The 18,232-nt window shown below is 57.9% G+C and overlaps 2 protein-coding genes across 3 annotated transcripts in view; both read left to right on the top strand.

The window, feature by feature from the left end:
* The window catches only part of INSR (insulin receptor), a gene marked incomplete at its 5' end in the record, with an annotated part of 45,609 nt that extends 41,874 nt beyond the window's left edge, over positions 1-3,735 (top strand). For both annotated transcript variants that reach the window (XM_084276099.1, XM_084276098.1), the window contains 3 exons: positions 370-499; positions 715-849; positions 2,380-3,735. In XM_084276099.1, the coding sequence (XP_084132225.1) occupies positions 370-499; positions 715-849; positions 2,380-2,734 (620 nt within the window). In that variant the 3' untranslated portion in view covers positions 2,735-3,735. The remainder of the gene's footprint in view (positions 1-369; positions 500-714; positions 850-2,379) is intronic.
* Positions 3,736-12,227: 8,492 nt separating this feature from the next.
* ARHGEF18 (Rho/Rac guanine nucleotide exchange factor 18) overlaps positions 12,228-18,232 on the top strand; it is a gene marked incomplete at its 5' end in the record, with an annotated part of 42,197 nt that continues 36,192 nt past the window's right edge. Inside the window, 3 exons of the mRNA XM_084276384.1 lie at positions 12,228-12,303; positions 16,758-16,894; positions 17,307-17,806. Coding sequence (XP_084132510.1) covers positions 12,228-12,303; positions 16,758-16,894; positions 17,307-17,806 — 713 coding nt within the window. The remainder of the gene's footprint in view (positions 12,304-16,757; positions 16,895-17,306; positions 17,807-18,232) is intronic.

Below are 18,232 nucleotides of genomic sequence, written 5' to 3'. Positions count from 1 at the left end.
AATAAACCAAAACTCCCCAGGCTGGCTTGTTTTCAGACCTCTCTGGACTTCAAGCCAAGGCAGCAGGGTTTTGGGGCAGGGAGAGCTCTGGTTTGCTTCAAGGGCTTGAATAAAAACAATGTTTAGAATAGAAACTGTCACTAAAGATTGTAACCCTGCAGCCTCTCTGCGTCCTGGCTCTGTAGTAGCTCAGAAGAGCAAAAGCACAGGGAAGAGGGAGGTGGTTTGAATGTTCACGACAAGGTGACGAAGGACCATCGGAGCCCAACTGGGTGGATGGGAATAGTGTCAGAGGGAGGAAGCGTTCGCCTGGAGATGTTGCACAGTACAAGGGGAGGGTGTTTAACACATCCCCATTGCTTCTCCCAGACTTTGGCATGACCAGAGATATCTATGAGACGGATTATTACCGGAAGGGAGGCAAAGGGCTGCTGCCTGTGCGCTGGATGGCACCCGAGTCGCTGAAGGATGGTGTTTTCACTGCGTATTCCGATGTGTGGTAAGTTCTGCCCCACCATCCCAAGCAGATTGGAGCTCAAGAGCTCACTGTTGTAACACACGTGGTTTCAATTGAGAGCTGCTGGCGTCCTCGGAGTGCAGAGGAACCAAAAGCTTTGCTTTGAAACCCCCTTCTTAAAAACAAGGTTCTGCTCTCCTAAAGTACGTGCTCTCCAAAACGAGACTCTCCAGGATGCTTTATTCCCTCTTGCTTAGGTCATTTGGTGTTGTCCTCTGGGAAATAAGCAGTTTGGCCGAGCAGCCGTACCAGGGACTCTCCAATGAACAGGTGCTAAAGTTTGTCATGGATGGAGGATGCCTGGAACAGCCAGACAACTGCCTGGAGAGGCTGTAAGTACCAAAGCAGGGGACACTCAACCAGCCTACACTCAGTAGCTGAAGTGGGACCAACAGGGGTGATTCCCTTCTCTGCTGGGGAGGAGGAAAGTTGATTTCAGGGAGCTACCTTGCTCAGAGGCTCCTTCTCAGTGGCCTGGGAATTCCTGAGCCAGTCTGCTGCACCAGAGGGGAAATAAACCAACCTTTCATTGGGAGTAGAGAAGGACAAAGCACAGGAAAAGCTTAAAAACCCAATAAGCACTTTATCAGCTGCTCCAGACAAAATGCTTTTCCTCTCCTACAAGCTGGTGGATGGCACTTGGCTTCTGTCCCGTGGCAAAGCCTGGCCACTGCCTGCATCCCCGTGGCTACAGGGGCTGGAGAGCAGCTTGTTAATCCCAGCTCTGCTGAGCTTTTCCATAATTCATCTCTCTTCCCTACACAAACAGTCCAGAAAATTGCAACAGCCCCTTTGTTTTCTTTACTGCTGACTTCCAGAAACCCAATTTACGGCTTAGGAGGATGGCAGAGGTAGGTGACTCCTGCACGGAGCTGGGAGCTGCCGCTCACGTCCGAGGCCTTTGTGTTTCTGACAGAGCCATTGCCCTGCTTAAAGCACGAGGCTCAGGGTTAGGGAGGAACAAGGGCCCTGCGTGGGGATGGGGAGCAGCACTGTGCAGAGGTTACGGGCTGTTCTGCACCAGGCTGAAGGGTTATGCTCCACAGCTGCTCCTGTGAGGTTTGCTGTCCCCAGGCCTGCCAGACCCTCCCTAAGCTGCTTCTGTCAGAGTAATTAAAATAAAAATCCTGTTAGAAGTTGTTTAACCTGAGCTCAGGGAGGGTGTGAGGAGCCACCACCAAAGCCATGTGCAGTGGTGAGGGGAAGGAGCCCTGGCTGGGAAAGGGAGCACAGAGGGTGACTGGTTCCTGTACCCGCTTCCCCAGCCCACTGAGGGTCTGGGTGGTGCTTCAGAGCCAAAGAACAAACATACTCTGTGAGTATCTCTCTGAAACACCCTCTGCCCTGGCTGATTGTCTCTGCAGCCCCTTCCCAGCTCCAGTTTGAAACTCTCTGTGCTCCCAAGTTCTCTCTCCAGAGTGTCCGATAACCTGCGACCTCCTGCCACGGCCTTGCTCTTGGGTGGGATGTTTACAGGACCTCTGTCCTCTGCACAGCCTCCTCTTCCCCTTGAATTTTAGGGGCTTTGTTATCTTTCAGGCTGGGATAAAATTAAAATGGAATGAATTAAAAAGTTATGACCCTGCTGTAAGTGCACAGGGAGCATGTGAGTCGCAGCCCCGTTTCCTTCGGAAGCCGAGGCAGGAACAATGGAAGGAATTGGGAGGAATTTTTTGATCTAGACAGAAATAGAGAAAAAGGAGCATTGGGATCTGCAGGGAAACGTGGAGACTGGAAAGAGAACAAACAGCTCGGGGTGTCAGAGGAGTCTGGGGTGGGGGGGGTCCCTGTCTGGTCCCGTGCCAGCCCTGCCCACAGAACCTGCTGCTTCCTGCCCCTGACTCTGGTTTGTCCCACTGTAGGAACAACCTGATGCACATGTGTTGGCAGTACAACCCGAAAATGCGCCCCACCTTCATCGAGATCATCGAGATGCTGAAGGAGGACTTGCACCCCAGCTTCCATGAGGTCTCCTTCTTCTACAGCGAGGAGAACAAACCTCTGGAAACGGAGGAGTACGAGATGGACTTCGAGAACATGGAGAGCATTCCCCTGGACCCCTCCTCCTACTCACAGAGGGACAAAGTCCTGGGGAGGGACAACGGGCCCTCCATGGCTCTCAAGGGGAACTATGAAGAGCACATCCCTTACACTCACATGAACGGTGGCAAGAAGAACGGGCGGATTCTCTCCATGCCCAGGTCAAGCCCATCCTAACGCATCCCGTTCAGCCCAAGGGTTGTGTCTGCTTTTTTTTTACCCCCCCCTCCACAAATCTCAGGACTCTTGTTATTGCTGCCACAGTGTATGACACACACATCTACAGACTCTGCAGATTTTTAATCAGATTATGATTAATACTTCTTCTTTTTTTTTTTTGTTGGGTTTTTTTTTTTTTTTTTGCCAAGTCGACTGGTTGTCAGTGGATTTATCTGTGAACAGAGATGGGAAGAGGTTTCCATGGCTGCTCTCCCTGCTGTCTCCATGGTTTCAAAACAGGAAGCGACCGCGTTAAGCCCAACCGCAGGAGGAGCATCCACAAGAGACGCTGAAGCGTTGCTGGTGTCTGAGCTCCAGCGGGGGAACGGTGTGGAACAAACCAGGGCAGAAGCATTTCCAGTGGGATCCCCAGGCTTCCAGCAACACTCTGAAGGACTTGACACCTCAGTCGGACGCGCCAGATCCTCAGATTGACCAAGAGCTGCTGCTTTCAGACCGTTTTTAAAGGGGTGAACGCCCAGGGGTGCGTGCGTGTGCGTGTGTGCAGTATATACATGTGGGGTGTGTACCTATAGCAACGTATACAGCTCTCTCTCTCTTCTCTTTTTGTACATAAGTTTTGTATGTTCTCACAGGAGCTTTCCTCTTCTCCAAAGGGTGTGTTTCCTCCTTCTCCCCGCAGTCCCTGGAGCGCCCGAACCCTCAACAGATTATTTTTATACTAAGGACTCTTCGGAGTGGATTTTCCCTCATTAACAAATGAGGAAAATCTGCTGGGAGCCAAAGGAGCCGGAATCTGGGATTTGTGGGTACTTTAAAGACCAAACGAAGTGGGAGCCCCCTGCCCTGAGATCCACGTAGGGAGTTTTCTGTCCTTCCAGCCTTGAGTATATATATTGTTTGTTGTAAGATATTTAAAAAAAAAAAATGTCTTTAGTTTAAATTTTAACTTGATATAAATTATTGACTGTTGATGGTCCTTTCGGGGAGGGGAAGATTTGGGGGATTGTTTGGTCTTAAAGTGGTCCAAAGATTTCAGGATGAACTAACAATAGCTGATTAACCCTTCGAGGGGCTGTGAGGTGCAGGGGCAGGTTGTACCTGACACAGGTCACACCGGGTGTTGTGATTGACACGGCGCAGTCAGCCGGCTCCAGTCGAAGCCCTGAGATAGATAAAGCACTTGGGATGAAGGACACCAGAGCATCCCGGTCCCACGGCTCCTTCGCCCCCTGCACCCTTTGCTTTGCCTTCTGTGCCGCAGAAGCAGCTGGTGAAGGAGGATGAGGAAGAACTCTAACCACAAACAGAGACACTAATGCCAGTCAGAGGGGGAGAGCAGAAGGCTCTGGGCTCTGAGCAGGATCCTGGTTAGCTCCCTGCTGCCTGGCTGCTGCTGCTACCTGTGGCCATGGATGTTTTCCTCGGATCCCCACGCTGCTTCCTGGGACGCCTGTGTCAGCCACTGCGTTCAGCTCTTCAGGATGTCAGCTTTCATCTTCTGGACTGTGCTTTGGCCTTGCTGCTGTTGGCTCAAAAGGCAGAGCTCGTTAGCTGGTGAGTGTAAGGGGTTAGAGGAGAATTGTGAAGTCGAACGTGTCTGGTGTGGTGCAGGAACACGCTGGGGGAGGAGGAGTGCTGGAGCAAGACCTGGAGCTCGTCGCTGTTGCAGGGTCAAACAGGAGGTGGTTTTAAAGGGGAGACAGAGGCGCTTGGTCCTCCCAGACCAAAAGCCAATTTGTGCTCTCTGCCAGGAGAAAACAGGGTTCTCCTGCCTTGCTGAGAGCAGGGGGACACCAGGCTGGTGTGTGGCTTTTAATTCCAGCTGGACTGAGCCACTGGTTTCTCCTGTGAGCGACGCAGGGGGCTGGAGTTCATGGGGAAGCATCTCTGACCCCGCTCCGGCTCCGTGCTGCACCATGAGCTTCAGTCCTGGGCACCAGCTGAGTCCCTCCCAGTCGGACAGAGGTGGTGGAGGCTGCGCACGAAGTCAGATGGGATGGGGAAGTCCAGACACAGGTCAGAGCCTTCGGTTGCAAACGGCCTCGTTTACATTTCCTCTGCTCTCTGCAGCAGCAGCTGCTCAGCGGCTCCGTGCGGCGCCGCCGGGAAGGAGACGCATCCTCACGCTTTTCTAAGGAAGAGGTTTTCTTATCAGAACTTTTTTATTTATTTTAATATATAAAATGCTGTAAAAAGAAAAAAAAAAGAAAACAAAAAAAAAATAGAGAGGCAACAATGAGTTTCTTAACCACAGAGAACACGTAAACCCGGATCCAGAGCATCTCAGCAGGTGGATGTGGCTGGGATTGTTTGTGTCCTGTTCTGGTGCAGTCTACCTCAGTGTTTCTTAAGGATGTTTTTTTAATACTACGCACCTCTCAGCCTGCTTAAATCTTCTGGTCTGGACCTACCACAGATCCAGGGAAAATCAATCTCAGCCGATTCCGATACGAGGGACCATTCGCCGAAGGGAAGGGGTCGGAGAATGGCTCATCGCTGTACCAGCAGTGGTGACCAAAGGAACTGAGTCAGGAATGTGGATCTGGTCTTTGATGGCATCCTCTGGTTCTGCTGTGGTTATAAAAATAGAAAGAGCCATGTGAATGTTTGGCCTTTGGTGCTCTAACCACCTGGAAGGAGAAGATCGCGTCCTTCCTGGGCGGTGCCTGCCAGCGTGGGCAGGGACTGGGACCGGCCCCTCTTTGGACTGGGCGGCTTGAACCTTTCCCAGCGTGTCCTTGTTCCGATAATCTGGGGGAGCAGAAGATCTTTTCCATAAACAACCCTTGGAACCTTGTATTGGGTCGGGCTGTGCAGTTCAGCTGGTATCAGTTGGCCCTGTGAGGATCTGCATCGCTCCGGGGACAGGGGGAGAGGTGGGTGCTGCCGGGGTGAGGACAGTGCCTGTTCCCTTTCTAAAACCAAACCCAACGCCAGCAGGTGCCACTCGTGGCTGGGAAGATCCTGCTCACTGAAGCAAAGGAACGTCACTCCCAGCGCCCGGCTCTCCCTTCTGGAAAGTTCTTTCCTTCAGCCCCCAGCTGACCCTTCACTCTCCATTGCTGAAGATCCTCACTCGCCCTGGGGATGCCCAGCTCCCTCCCGGGTCTGGCCGGTGCCTGTTCGGACACACAGCAGGGTGTAGATGAAGCCCATCCCTGCACAGGGTGTTGCGAAGGATTCCTGCCCAGGAAGGTTTCCTGTGCCTTCGCCAGGTCTGTTCGCTCCAGTCCGGGTGAGACTCTGGCAGCCGCAGCCCCGGAGCAGCCAGTGCTGGGGCACGAGAGCGGGTGGAGGCAGCAGGAAGCACTTGTCTGGAGGTAGGAGGTGTCAGAGGGTCAGATCCTGCCCTTTGCGGGCAGAGAACGGTCCCACACGGAGCAGCGGGACAGACCTCAACCTCCCGGGAGCAGCTGGAGCCGCCGGCACTTGGCCAGGGGACACGTATGGCACCGGTGAGGACCCAGAACTTCATCGTCTCTGAAGCTGGTGCAGGAGGAGGTGTGAGAACCAGCTCCCTGCGCTCTGCTCTGTGTTCTCCGAGTGGGGTTTCTCAGAACCGTCTGCACGTACAACTCAGCTGCTGCTTCCTGAAACGCCTCTTGCCACTCTTGGTCCTTCTCCGGCGCGGCCGCGGGGTCGGGAACGCGTCTGTAAATACTCTGTTGTGTTGTGAAATAGAAGAGCTCAGCGTGTGTCAAACTCTGTGCCGGCACGGGCTTGGGGAGGGGCTGGGAACGCGACCGCGCTGCACCACGAGGGTGTTTTCCATGGGCTGGGAAGCAGCTGTTGGAGGGGGAGAGGCAGCTTTGAGGTCGCTGAGGGGTACTCTGAGTCGGTGGGTAGCACATCTCTTCTCTCTGTATCATAGCAATGGGATGCTTTGCTTTCTTTCGGTGTGTTGCGTGTAATGGGGTCTCTTTGGGGGGGGTTGGGTGGGGAGGAATCTCACAGTCGCTTTCTGTGTTCCTGACCTCAGGGGTGAAGGTGAGGAGGAGATGGGAGTGAGAAGTGGATGGTGTCAGTGGTTCCTGAGCCACAGTGAGGGGAGGGAGGGAATTGAGTCCCCTCTTAGCATCCCTGTGAGATGAGGCTGGACCCTGAGGTGCTCCGGGGCCCTTCGCTGCCAGCGGCGACTCCTCACGCCGAGACTGGAACCTTGTTTTACGAGTCAGAAGGTAAAATACCTTTGTGCCATAAAAACCTCACTCGAGGCTGTGCTGGGTGCTCCCGTGATCTGTGTGGGATCGGGTCAGAGCCTGGAGTGAGCGAGACGCTGCAGAAGCCCCCCCGATCCTCTCGCCACAGCCCTGGGGAGACTCATGGGCACAGCTGGATCCCTAAGAGCCAACATCCCTGGGGGCTTCCTGCGTGGGTGGGGAGGAGAACGGAGCTGTGGAACAGCTTGGAATCCAGCAGCGAGCTCAGAACTAGGTGAAACTCAGAATAAGGTTGGTGTGAGTATGAACTCAATTGACTTTGGCCTTTTTCTTACCTTCTGCTCGGCTCCGCGTTACCTCTGCTTGGCTCCTGTCTGTGGATATCAGTGTGAGAGCATCGATGGGTTCAGCCCGCTCTGGGCCTGAGCACCGCGAGCGCGGGGCCGGCCGCGCTCGGACTCCTGGAGGCGCCTGGCTGGGCCTGAGCAGTTTGGCAGCTGCCACCTCGAGTGGCTCCGCTGCCGTTCAACGCCTGTTTCTTCCCCCAACAGCATCACCCATCCCCTCTGGAAGAGCCCAGCACGTCTCTCTGGGGGCTTTGGTGAGGTGACGATGGGAGCTGTGAGGGGACAGGCAGCAAATGACTCTTAAATGTTGTATAATAAAGGTAGTATGAACTCCTGCAGCGTTGGTGTTTCTTTGCCAGTGGCTCTGCAGTGGGCAGACCCCGTGTTGCTGGTGCCCGGCCAGTCCTGGGGCCGGTTTCCCAGCTCACGGTACGAAACGCGGTTCTTCTCCTCAGCCCTGACAGTCCCCGTGGGAACCGGGTCTGGCTGCCCTGGGATGGTTCTGGCAGCTAAAAGGAGCTTGGATGTGCTCACTGAGCCCCATTTAGATCCCAGTGTCACCAGTAAAGCTCGAGCTCGGGACTAACAACCCCACAGATCTGGACTGGGCTTGATACCCAAAAGCTCTCCTGGAATCCGGGTTTTTCCAGCAGCATCCGCAGCTCTTCCAGGGTTCCAGCTGATCAATACCAAGTCCCGGGGCTGGCAGAGGGCTCTGGAGAGGCCACAGGAGGAGAAAGTAAGTGATTTAATAAGGAAAAGCCTTTCCTTTTGCCACAGTTTGGGGATGATTTTCCTCTTGGGGCTGGTTTGTATTTGGGGACTGGGGGGCTGGGGGTTCCACACGTGGGCTCTGTCAAACAGCCACAAGCAAATGCTTCCTGCTTGTGCTTAATGAACTGAAGAGGGATTCGGTTACACGTGATGTTCTGTGACCTCTGGTTCATTATTTCCCCGTTTAACCTCGTTGCTCCCCCTTTCTCCCTGCTCCCCCCTTTCTCCCTGCACACCTCCATCCCAGGATACAAAGAGCGCTGCAGATACCTCGTGTTGAAATAAAGGATCAAATGTGCCAAGACACTTTTTTTAAAGAAAAAAAAAGACAAACCTCCCCCCCTGTGTCCCATCCCTCCCCTGTTTGTTTCCTATAGAGGAGCTGAGCAGTGACATGTACAGGAAAAACCTTTGGATATTAAGGAAAAAAGACCCTTTGCTGTGTCAGAATATTGAACAATTAACTGTTTATATTAAAATGCTGAATAAATTATCCCAGAATATCTCCGTTCATTTCGTGTCCTCTGGGCGCTGCTTTACCGCAGAGGGAGCGCTAAATTGGGATCCTGGAATAAGTGCTACTTTCAGTTGCAAAATGAATGGTGTTGGGCAAAAAAAAACCCCAACAACCCCCAAACCCCCAGCACCAGGTACTGGCTGTGGGCTGAGCCGGGGTAGCTCCTCTCCCAGGTCCAGGTGAGCCGTGCTGGGCTGTGTCCTCGCTGTGATGCTCCCGGCAGCTCGGTCCTGTCGGGTGAACATCAGCGAAGGGATTCTGGATGGTGGGAGCTGCAGTGGGGTCATTTCCACGTTCACAGAGCTGGGCTTCCCTCCCTAGAGGCAAATTTTAACAACCCCCCAACCCCTGTCAAGGGTCCCTCTGCGGTGGAGCAGCTGCGACCGGACGCTCAGGACAGGTAAAATCCTCTCGGGCTCCAATCATGTTTCACCAGAGGTGAGATTTCCTCCCTGAGCAGCTGCACCCCGCTGTGGGGACACGCTGGGGCTCTTTCCCTCCTCGCTGTGTTTAGCCGCTGGGTTCCGACAGCTTTTCCTTCCCTCAGGGGTCCCATCCTGCTCCTCGTAGCTCTGGGCTTGGGGCTGGGGGCCGGGCAGGGTGGATGATGCAGCCACGCAATGGTGGGGTGAATCCATGGGTTTGGCTCTGTGCTTCCTTCCCAGGGGGGTCTGTCTGTCTGCAGCATGATGTGTCCGTCTGTCCAGCATCACGCCTCGGCGACGTTGCTTCCTGCCGGACCTGAGCCAGAGTGTTTGGGGTTCTCCAGTGTCATGTGGAGCTCAGCAGGACGGGGACAGCACAGGACACCCCCGGTAACCCTTCCCAAAGCCAGCGGCGTGGCTTTGAGATGTTCTGCTCATCGGGGGGGGCTGAGGGGAATCCTCACGGCGCCCCTCGCCAGTCCCAGTAACAGCTTCCCAGTAGGGAAGCTGGTCGGCTGGAACGGCTTCCCAGTAAGGGCCAGGACGGAGATGTGTTGCTGGATGAATGGAGAACGCGTGGTGCTGATGCCACCTAGTGCCTCCAAACACAGGGCAGGACAAGGAGGCTCTTCCCGACGCCCAGCGCCTGGCCGGGCATCCTCCGGAGCAACACGAGCCTCCTGCTCCTCCCCGAGCCCCAGGGATTGTCCTGCCGTGAGAGGGAGGAGAAACCAACTGGTGGTTGAGGATGTTTGGGAGTTGCTGCCTCTGGCCCAGGTTTGTTATCCGGGAATCCTGACGTGTGCAGCTCAGCGGAGCCGCAGAGCTCGGAGACCAATCGAGCTCCCGTGGATTCAGGGAAATGAAACCTCTGTTCCTCTTGGCTCTTGTGGTTTCCTGGAGCGCAGGGAGCTGCTGCTCCACGTGCCGTGTAGAATAACTGGATCTTGCTCTGGTCTGGGCTTGGCTGGGGCGGGCAGGCGCTTGGGGCAGCGGGACAGGGACTGTGGGTGCATCACCCCATGGCACGTGTTGGGATGGAGCGAGCGGCCGCGCCAAGGGCTCAGCCTCCAGCCTGCACACAGTGAGGGCAGGGGGATCACTGCTCGTCCCGCCCCACCAGGCCAGGAGCTGGAGTCTGTCTCAGATGCCAATGGCCAGCACAGGCATTCCTGCACCCTTCCCATCGCTTCATCCCCAGTAAGAGCGGGACCTTCCAAGGCTCCGGGTTCTCAGTCCTTGCCCAAAGTCGCTCCGTGCCAGCAAAGACGAAGGGCTCGTTAGTGGGGAGCTCTGGGTGAGGCCTCACTGGCCCTGGCAGGGGGCTAAGGAGCGATGGTGCAAGGGGCCCTGGCTCAGCCCGGCTCTCACGGCGTGCGCGGCGCTGCGCGGTTTTTCTCCGAACGGAAGAGGAAGCAGTTTGTGGCAATCGCCTCCTCGCAGCCACCGACAGGTCGGCAGCTCCCCGGGCCCCTGCACTGGGTGCTTTGGGGTGCACGAACCCCCCCACCCAAGGCAATTCTGCTGGACCCTCCCGGGGTCTGCAGGACCCACCCCGGCCCCTGCGAGGGTGGGAGCGAGCGCCAGTGCAGCCCTGGAGCTGGCGTCGAAGGAGCCGCGGCGTGGGAGAGGGGGGTTTGTTTTGTGCCTCCAGAAAGGGGAAGCGGTGTGATGGTTGAGCCAGAGGCCCCGTGAGCAACCCGCCCGCACGGCTGCCGCTTCCCCGCCGAGGAGCCGCTCCTCGCTCTGCACCAGCAGCTGGAGAAGACACCGCGGGCAAGGATGCGCAGGGGACCCACTGGAGAGATGCCTCCAGCCCTCGGGGTAAGTCCTCACCCTCCACATGAGCTCCATCCCGTGGTAACAGGGGCTGTCGCTCATCTTCCTCGAGGTGTCATGAGGAAGCAGCTTGTCTTGAAGCCAAAAGTCCTGGGCTTCGTTTGGCCTCCCCACCCGAACACCTCGGGGTGCTTCGCTGAGCTCCTGCTGCGCCACAGCCTGCAAGGTCACCTCAGCCCTGCCTGCAGCCTGGCTTGGGCTGGGCTTGGGCTGGGCTCAATGGGTTTCCCCACCAATCCTGGGTCCCCCAAACTCCTCTCCAAAGTGCCAGGCCCCCATGTTACCAGGGAGATGGGTGCAGAGCTGGGGGGGGGAGGGGGGGCTGTGCTGGGCAGGTGACGTTTTGGGGTTTGCGGCTGAGCAAGGGAAATGCTCTTCACCACCCGCCTTTGCGTAACACCAGCCCACCGCGGGCTCCGTGCCTGGAGGGGCTCGTGCCTGTTCCCAAACCAGCCCACCATGGGCTCTGTGCCTGGAGGGGCTCGTGCCTGTTCCCAAACCAGCCCACCACGGGCTCTGTGCCTGGAGGGGCTCATGCCTGTTCCCAAACCCGCTGGGCTCCACTCAGCGAGGCCGAAGGCACAAGCTAAACAGCGGGGGAGAAGGTTCGGTCTGGCCCAGGAACCCCCCAGGGGGTAAAACTTGGCTGCTTCACTCTCATCCAGGGGTTGGGAGCCAGGTTTGGAGCTGGTTTGGGCTGCACAGCTGGTGCCAGTCAGGAGCAGTGGGCTCAGAGACCTCGGGGTGGAGAACTCGGTCTCCTGGGACAGTTGGGAGATTGTTCCCATCTGCCTCCCAGCACAGGAGAGCTGAGGAGGACCTGGGGAAGGTCCTCACCAGGGATGGGTGCTGTGCAAGGTGGGGCTGATGCTGCAGCCAGTTGGGGCTTGTGTCTTCCCCCACAGCAGCTCTGCCCTGGTACCCAAAAACCATGCCAGAGGTGCAGGTATCCCACCTGGGCTCTCAGCTCTTCCCCCCCCCCCTTAGTGTTGAAATTGACTCTTCCCCAGGTGATGGAGGTTCTGCCTCAGAGGTGGGGGCTCATCAGCAGGCAGCTGGTGATTGTGGAGGGAGCAGAGGGGAAGGGGGATGGCAGCACTAACACCTTGCTCTGTTTCTGCCTGGAAGCCCAGAGCAGGGCTGGTGGGGGGGGCTGTGTGTGCTCCAGGGCTGCTCACCCCGGGGCCCCCGCCACAGGAAGTCACTGACCCGTCACTCAGGTGGGAACGCCAGAGACCAGGAATTTCTCTCTGGCTCCAGCTTCCATCAGCTGATGCTTCTGACAAAACACTTGGCTCCTCCACTCCCCCCTTGGCAGCCCCTGGGCTGCAGCCTGCAGAGCCGCCGCAGACCGCCCCGAGCTCCGCTCTGCGCTGCGCTGTGTCTCCGGCTCGGGGTTTGGGGAGGGGGGGGTGGGTGTCCCAAATGTCAGACTCTCTGCTCAACCACTCCTGGCCCTCGTTCTCCAAGCGTTGGAAGAAGAGATGGTCCTTCAAGCGAGGTAACGGGGAGAGAGGCCGGGCCGCGTGTGGGGGGCTGTGGGGCAGCCGGGGAGCCCGGCTGGGGTGAGCAGGGAGCACCAAGTGCTGGGGACCCCCAGGAGAGGGGGGTTCGGTGTGGGGGACACCCTGTGCCTCTCCACAGGGGACACTGCAGAAGTGTCAGTGAGCTCTTTGCCTTCTGCTTCGTCTTCTCTCCATGGGGCATTGATGCTTTTGGTAAAGAGTTGGCTTCAGCCTTCTGGCTTCGTGACCAGTTTGTTGTTGTGGTGGTGCTGGTGGTGCTGGTGTGTGCAGAGGCCTCGTCCCAGCTCCAGGTGACGGCTGAGCCTTTGTCCAGCCAGAGGTTGAGGCTGGAGCAGAGGCTGGGGGTAAGATTCCTCTGGCCTGTGTGGTGGGTGCTGAGCTGAGCCCCCGTGTCGGCAGCGCAGGCTGAGCTGTGTTTGTCTGGCCCCGGCTGGGCTCCGTCGTGCCCAAGCGCAGAGATGGGACGTGCCACCTGCGGTGCCAACCTCGTCCCTGTGTGTGGTGCCACAGTTTGGGGAGGGGGCCACAGGGAAGAGGGGTGTTGGAGGTCCCGTGGGAGCTGGGCGCTCCAGGACTCGCTTGCAACCCCTGCGCCAGGCGGGTGCTTTCGGGTGCCTCTCTCTGCGGCGTTGGAGCTCTCGATGCTCCTTCTCTGGGGTTGCTCCCCTCCTCCCCACCTCATTTCCCATGGGGATGGGCAGCAGAGCACCAGAGCAGGTTCATTCGGAGTGTGAGGCCGGGTCATGCAGCCCCTGACCGGCGGCGAGCCCAGGCTGGGACACCCCGCTCTGCACTGTGTGTGCTGGGGCAGTTTTGGGCACGCTGGGGAGGTGAACCCATAACGGGGCCCCTCACGGGGCTTCCAGGCTCTGGCTCCCACAGGGAGCGTGTGGGCAGAGTCCTCTGAGCCCTCTGCCCATGGCGAGGGCTTGCTGAGCCCTGTGGGTCCCCCCAGGGCTTGTGCCATGGGCACAGTGGGGTCTGGCTCAGCTCCACTCCTGGCACTGCCGTTCTGTGCCACGGGATGCACCGGATCGTGTGGGACCTTCCCTTGGCACCCAGCAGCGCCCAGAGGAAGCTGCATGGTGACTGCTGGGGACCCTGTGAGCATCTGAGGGGCTGCGAATCCCTCTCAGCACCACTGAGCCCCTCCAGCCGAGCATGAGCTGAGGACTGTGCTGGCTCCACGCTCCCCTGGCCCTTTGTGCCCAAACCCCAGGCGCCAAGCGGGGTGATAAGACAGCAGCTCGCTGTACAGGACGTTACGGTGTTGGACAGCTTATCTCCTCCCCTCCTCCAACCCCGGGCCGCATGAGCCAACCCTCCTCTGCTGCCAACGGCCGGTGACGTGGGGCCCGGAGCGGGCGAAGGACCACGCTGCACCCCGGCTTGGCCCAGCGAGTTTGGCAGTTGCTGTGCAGAGGTTCCCCCATCGCCCTGGGCACGCGGCGGGGCCCTACATGAAGGGCAGCTGGTGTAGGGCAGGAGGTGAAGTCGGGTTTGTTTCTCATCTGCGATGCTCCCCGTGGTTTCCCAGCAGCCTGGAGATGCCCAGACCCTCCGGTCTCTCCTTCCTCCTGGGATTGCTTTGCTAAGCGGTGCCTTTGTCGCTCCGTGTTTGCCGTGGCCTCTTCCTTGTGGAATCACAGGGAGTGTTTGATGCTTGAAGGATGTGACATGTGTGGCAAGAGCTGGCATCCTGCGTTTCCTCCGCTGGTTCCAGCACCAGCGTGGCTCCGGGGTCACCCTGGGATCCACAGCATCCCATGCCAAGCAGCAGAGCAGGCAGGTGAGGATGGGCTGCTGCTGGCAGAGCTCCTTCCCGGGACGTCTCCAGCCCATCCAAGGGAAATCAGCAGCGGTTGTGGCTGCAGGTCTGGGTTGGAAGTATCTCAATCCCTGTTTGGGCTCCCAGCAGCCTCGGCGTGGCTGTGACCACCTGCGAGCTTTCTTCCTTGAGAGAAACCAGGCTTAGCTGCCCAATCCCGCTGTCCTCACGGCATCCAGACCCCTGAGACTGTCACTGCTTCCTTCCTGCCCGTGCCAGAGCCCGGAGCTGTCACGTTTGGCTGCTGGGAAGCGCTGGCAAAGCGCAGCAGAGCCCAGCTCGCGTGCGAGACCTGCCCAGTGCAGCCAGCGACGCTTCCTCCCCAGCTCTGCCCTGGGAATTCCTCTGATGAGGCTGCTCCCCGCAGCAATAACCTTTTATGGTTCCCAGCCAGAGGCGAATTAAGCAACAGCAAGACCTAATCTGCTTAATGTTCCCCTAAAGCAAACAGCCTGTGTTCTTGAGAGTGTCCTTTTGTCATCCCATCTCCCATCCCATCCCATCTCCCCAGCTTCGAGCCGAGGAAAGGTGGATGCTGCCTGCCAGGGTGCTGAGATGCTCCATCCCCTCACCATCACAGCCGTCCCTCACTCATCATGCCAGGACCTGGTGCCTGAGAGCGTTTTGCCCTGGCGATCCCCCCCCAGCAGCTCCCCCTTCGCCTGAGTTGGGGGCACAGCTCAGCTCTACGTGCCCGCTGCCAGCCCAGCAGCCACCAGCTGCAGCGTTAGGTGTGGGGAGCCCAGAACTGCCATGGCTGGTGCTCACACATTGCCTAAAATGGTCTCCCCATGGCTGTAGCCCCGTGCACGCCGCCTTCGATGGGGGTTGGCTGCAGACCTGATTTATCACGTGCTGAACGGGAGCGCCTGAAGCCTCGGAGGAGGACAGAAGGCCTTTGGTGGGGTCTGGAGGGGGGTCTGTTGACTGCAGCTGATGTTTTGGCTGAATCCTCAGCCCTGTGTGGCACAGGCAGAGCGCAGGGGATGTTTCACAGGCCTCAGAGGAGCTGACTCCCTTCCAGGGATCCACTTCAGAGCTGGAGCCTGGTGTAGTTCCAGTGTAGCCTTGGTGGGATGGACAGACCCCTCTTTGCTTTAGCCAAACCCGCAGCCCCGGCCTGCGGCCTCCATCAGCTCCTGCGGCCACATCCCTGCTGCCTCTCTGGCTTGGTGGCCTTTTCCATGGAATCTCCTCCTCCTCCTCCCTTCTGTGGGCTTGTATGAGGGGAAGCACCCTCTGTCCTGTGCCCCTGCCCACCGCCTGCCTGCTCCCCTGGGGTCCCTTAGCCTGGTTTGGAGGTGCAGGGGGGGTGCAGAGGCCTCTGTTGCCCGCTGACCCCCCTCCTTGCTCAGTTTCCTCCAAGCTCATGCCAGAGTCTGTGCTGGGTCAAACGTGTATTCGCTTCACCGTGCTGCTGATTTTTGGGTTATGAGCTGATGGGAGACGACCCAGGTGCAGGCGGGGGAAGCAGAAGGGGGTGTTCAATAAACCCCTGCCAGTTTTCAAGACGGAGCACTCTAGATGTGGCTCAGGGACATCCCGGGCAGAAATTCTTCCTCAAGAAGGAAATACCATCACCTTGCCAGCCAGCCTGCTGCGCGCCCTCCCTGCGGGACCCCCGGATTCACACAGTGTTCACAGGGCCCTTCGTTATATAAATCCTCGTTTGCAACTACCACACGCCTTCAAACACCCCAAACGCTCCCTCAAACACAACACCTGGGGTCTGCAGCAGGATCCAAGGAGCGACCCTCCAAACCTGCCCTCGCAATCGCTGCCTTGAAGCCCGCAGCAGGACGCAGGGTTTCCAGGAGCACGTCTCTTAACTGTACCTCCCTCCTGATAACTTCTTCATACCTGGTTTTCCCAGAGCATGATGTGTTTCTAGCAGTTTCTGGATTTTTTCTCCCTGTTGGATAGATAGGGCCACTTAGAGTCGCTCACTGTTGTTCTCTGGGCCTTCGCAGAGCCGCCACGGTTCTTCTTCGGCCTGGCTTTCCTCCACCCGCCTCAGCTGTATGTGTCCTGAAGGGATAAAAGGCCTCAGTGAGTCATGCGATGGTTTTGGAGAGCGTGGCTCCGGTTCACAACGTGTCTCGCTGCATAGGAATGTGCTGCAGTCAGCTGGGCGACCCATCCTACCCTGAAGCCCATGGAGACCTTGGGTTTGTTTCCCAGGGAGTTACTGGGTGGTGGGTACTCGCTCGGCTCTGGTCACGCTCCGGCATTGGGAATATCCACACGAGAGAGCTGGAACCAGGAGAATTCCAGGCTCTACGTGCTTGGCGCTGTCCAGAGCCACTGATGTGCCCTCAGTTTGGTGTCCCAGCAGCATCCTGTATTCCTCAGGGATAAGAATATCACACAGTGTTCATGTTTCCCAAAGATTCCTGCTTTAAAGGTACATGATGATCAGGGTGTTCTCGGCTGCTCTGGTTTAGCCTGAGGTCCTGACACCATCAGCCTGTGCCTGTCTGAGAGGAGCAGAGGGCCATGGGGCACGTTTCAGCACTGCCCGATGTCACGCCTCCGTGCCTGGCTGATTTTCCATCCTTTCCAGGCCTTGACATCCCTCCTGTGACCTTCTCTGTCCCGCAGGGTCCGACTGCAAGCCATGCTTACGGGACTTCACTGACCACAGCACCCCGACGCTGGAGTATCGCAGCCCCAGCAGCTTCCTCCCATCCCTGATTGCTGAGGATGACACCTTCTGTGCCAGCATGGCTGAAGAGAAGGCAAGTGTCCTCCCTCCTTCCCCTGCCGTGCGAGGCAGGAGCCAGGGCCAAACTGGGAGCCCAGCAGCATAATCAGAGGGGCTGTGGTGGAGTGAGGGCAGGGGAAAGGGCTCCAGATCCAGACAGTCGAGGAGTGTGAGGTTAGATTGCTGGGAAGAGTCAGAACTCCGGTGTTCACGCTGGTGTTTGGGGGAATAAGGCACAGGGAGATGTCGAGGGCTGGAGGGAGCTGAGCTGCCAGGGCTGGGGCAGGTCTGGCTGCGAGGTGCAAGGGGAAGGTGGCACTGCTGGAGTCAGGTTGGTGAAGCCCAGCTGCCAGCTGAGCTCTGGATGCTCAGGGAAAGCAGCTGCGGCTCTGCCCGGGAGGCTCTGGGTGCAAGGGGCTCGGGCTGAGGCCTCGCTGTCTTTGCAGGAGGACTCCTCTTCCGCGGAGCTGGACGCCCCAGCAGCGGACTTGCACAGCAGCACAGAGGATCTCCTCTCAGACTCCGCTCTCCACGGCACCGAGTATTACAGGGACCTGGGGCTCCTGAGCCCCCCAGTCGCCAAACCCACGCCGGAGACGGCGGCGCAGCCGGAACCAGCAGCCCAGGCTGTGTCTGCCATTCGCTTACTGGAAGAGAAACCAGGGGCTCTGGGCAAAATGTCTGTGGATGTTGCTTTTTCCAACCCAGTTTCCTGCTCCGTACGGTACAGTGAAGCCGACTGCCGCTTCCTGAACAGAGACCACATCTGCTCCGGTGCAGAGATGCCGGGAGATGGTCCCGACGCTTCCGAGCATCCTGCAGAAGCAGGCAAAGAGCTGGACATGCAGGAGGCCAAGGATTTCTTCCCCACGCTGGTGAGATCTATGTCTACCTCTCGGAGGCACAGCTGGGAGAGCCCTCTGTCTCCTGTGGACTGCAAGCGCAGGTAAACGGGGCTGTGAGCAGCGTTCGATGTGTGTGGGATGCTGGAGCGATCGTGCTGCCCCTGAGCTCTTGCTGCTGCTGGGGGGGGTCTCCATCCTGTGGCAGCTGGACACATACTGCTTGAGTTTGGTGGGATGCAGAGGAACCAGTGCTAAGGCAGCAAGAGGAATTAGTATCTCCTTGGCAGACCCACTTTTCCCAGTCTCAGGGCCCAGATGATCTCTTATTTGGGGAGAGGGACCCCACACAGCCTCACCTGCCGCTGTGGGCTCCATCCTGCAGCTGAGAGGGAGCTGTGCCCACCTCAGGGGGACTGAGAACACTCTGACAAGTCCTTTACCTTCTTGTCTGAGTTGGATTGGTGGGGTCTGTGCCCACAGAGGCCATGGTGTCCTACAGCCCTCGGTCAGAGCTCAGCATCATGCTA

The sequence above is a fragment of the Gallinula chloropus genome (genome assembly GCF_964237585.1).
Source record: "Gallinula chloropus genome assembly, chromosome: 28".
NCBI lineage: Eukaryota > Metazoa > Chordata > Aves > Gruiformes > Rallidae > Gallinula > Gallinula chloropus.
The sequence above is the reverse complement of the archived record's forward strand: the minus strand, read 5'-3'. Positions and strand labels throughout refer to the sequence as shown.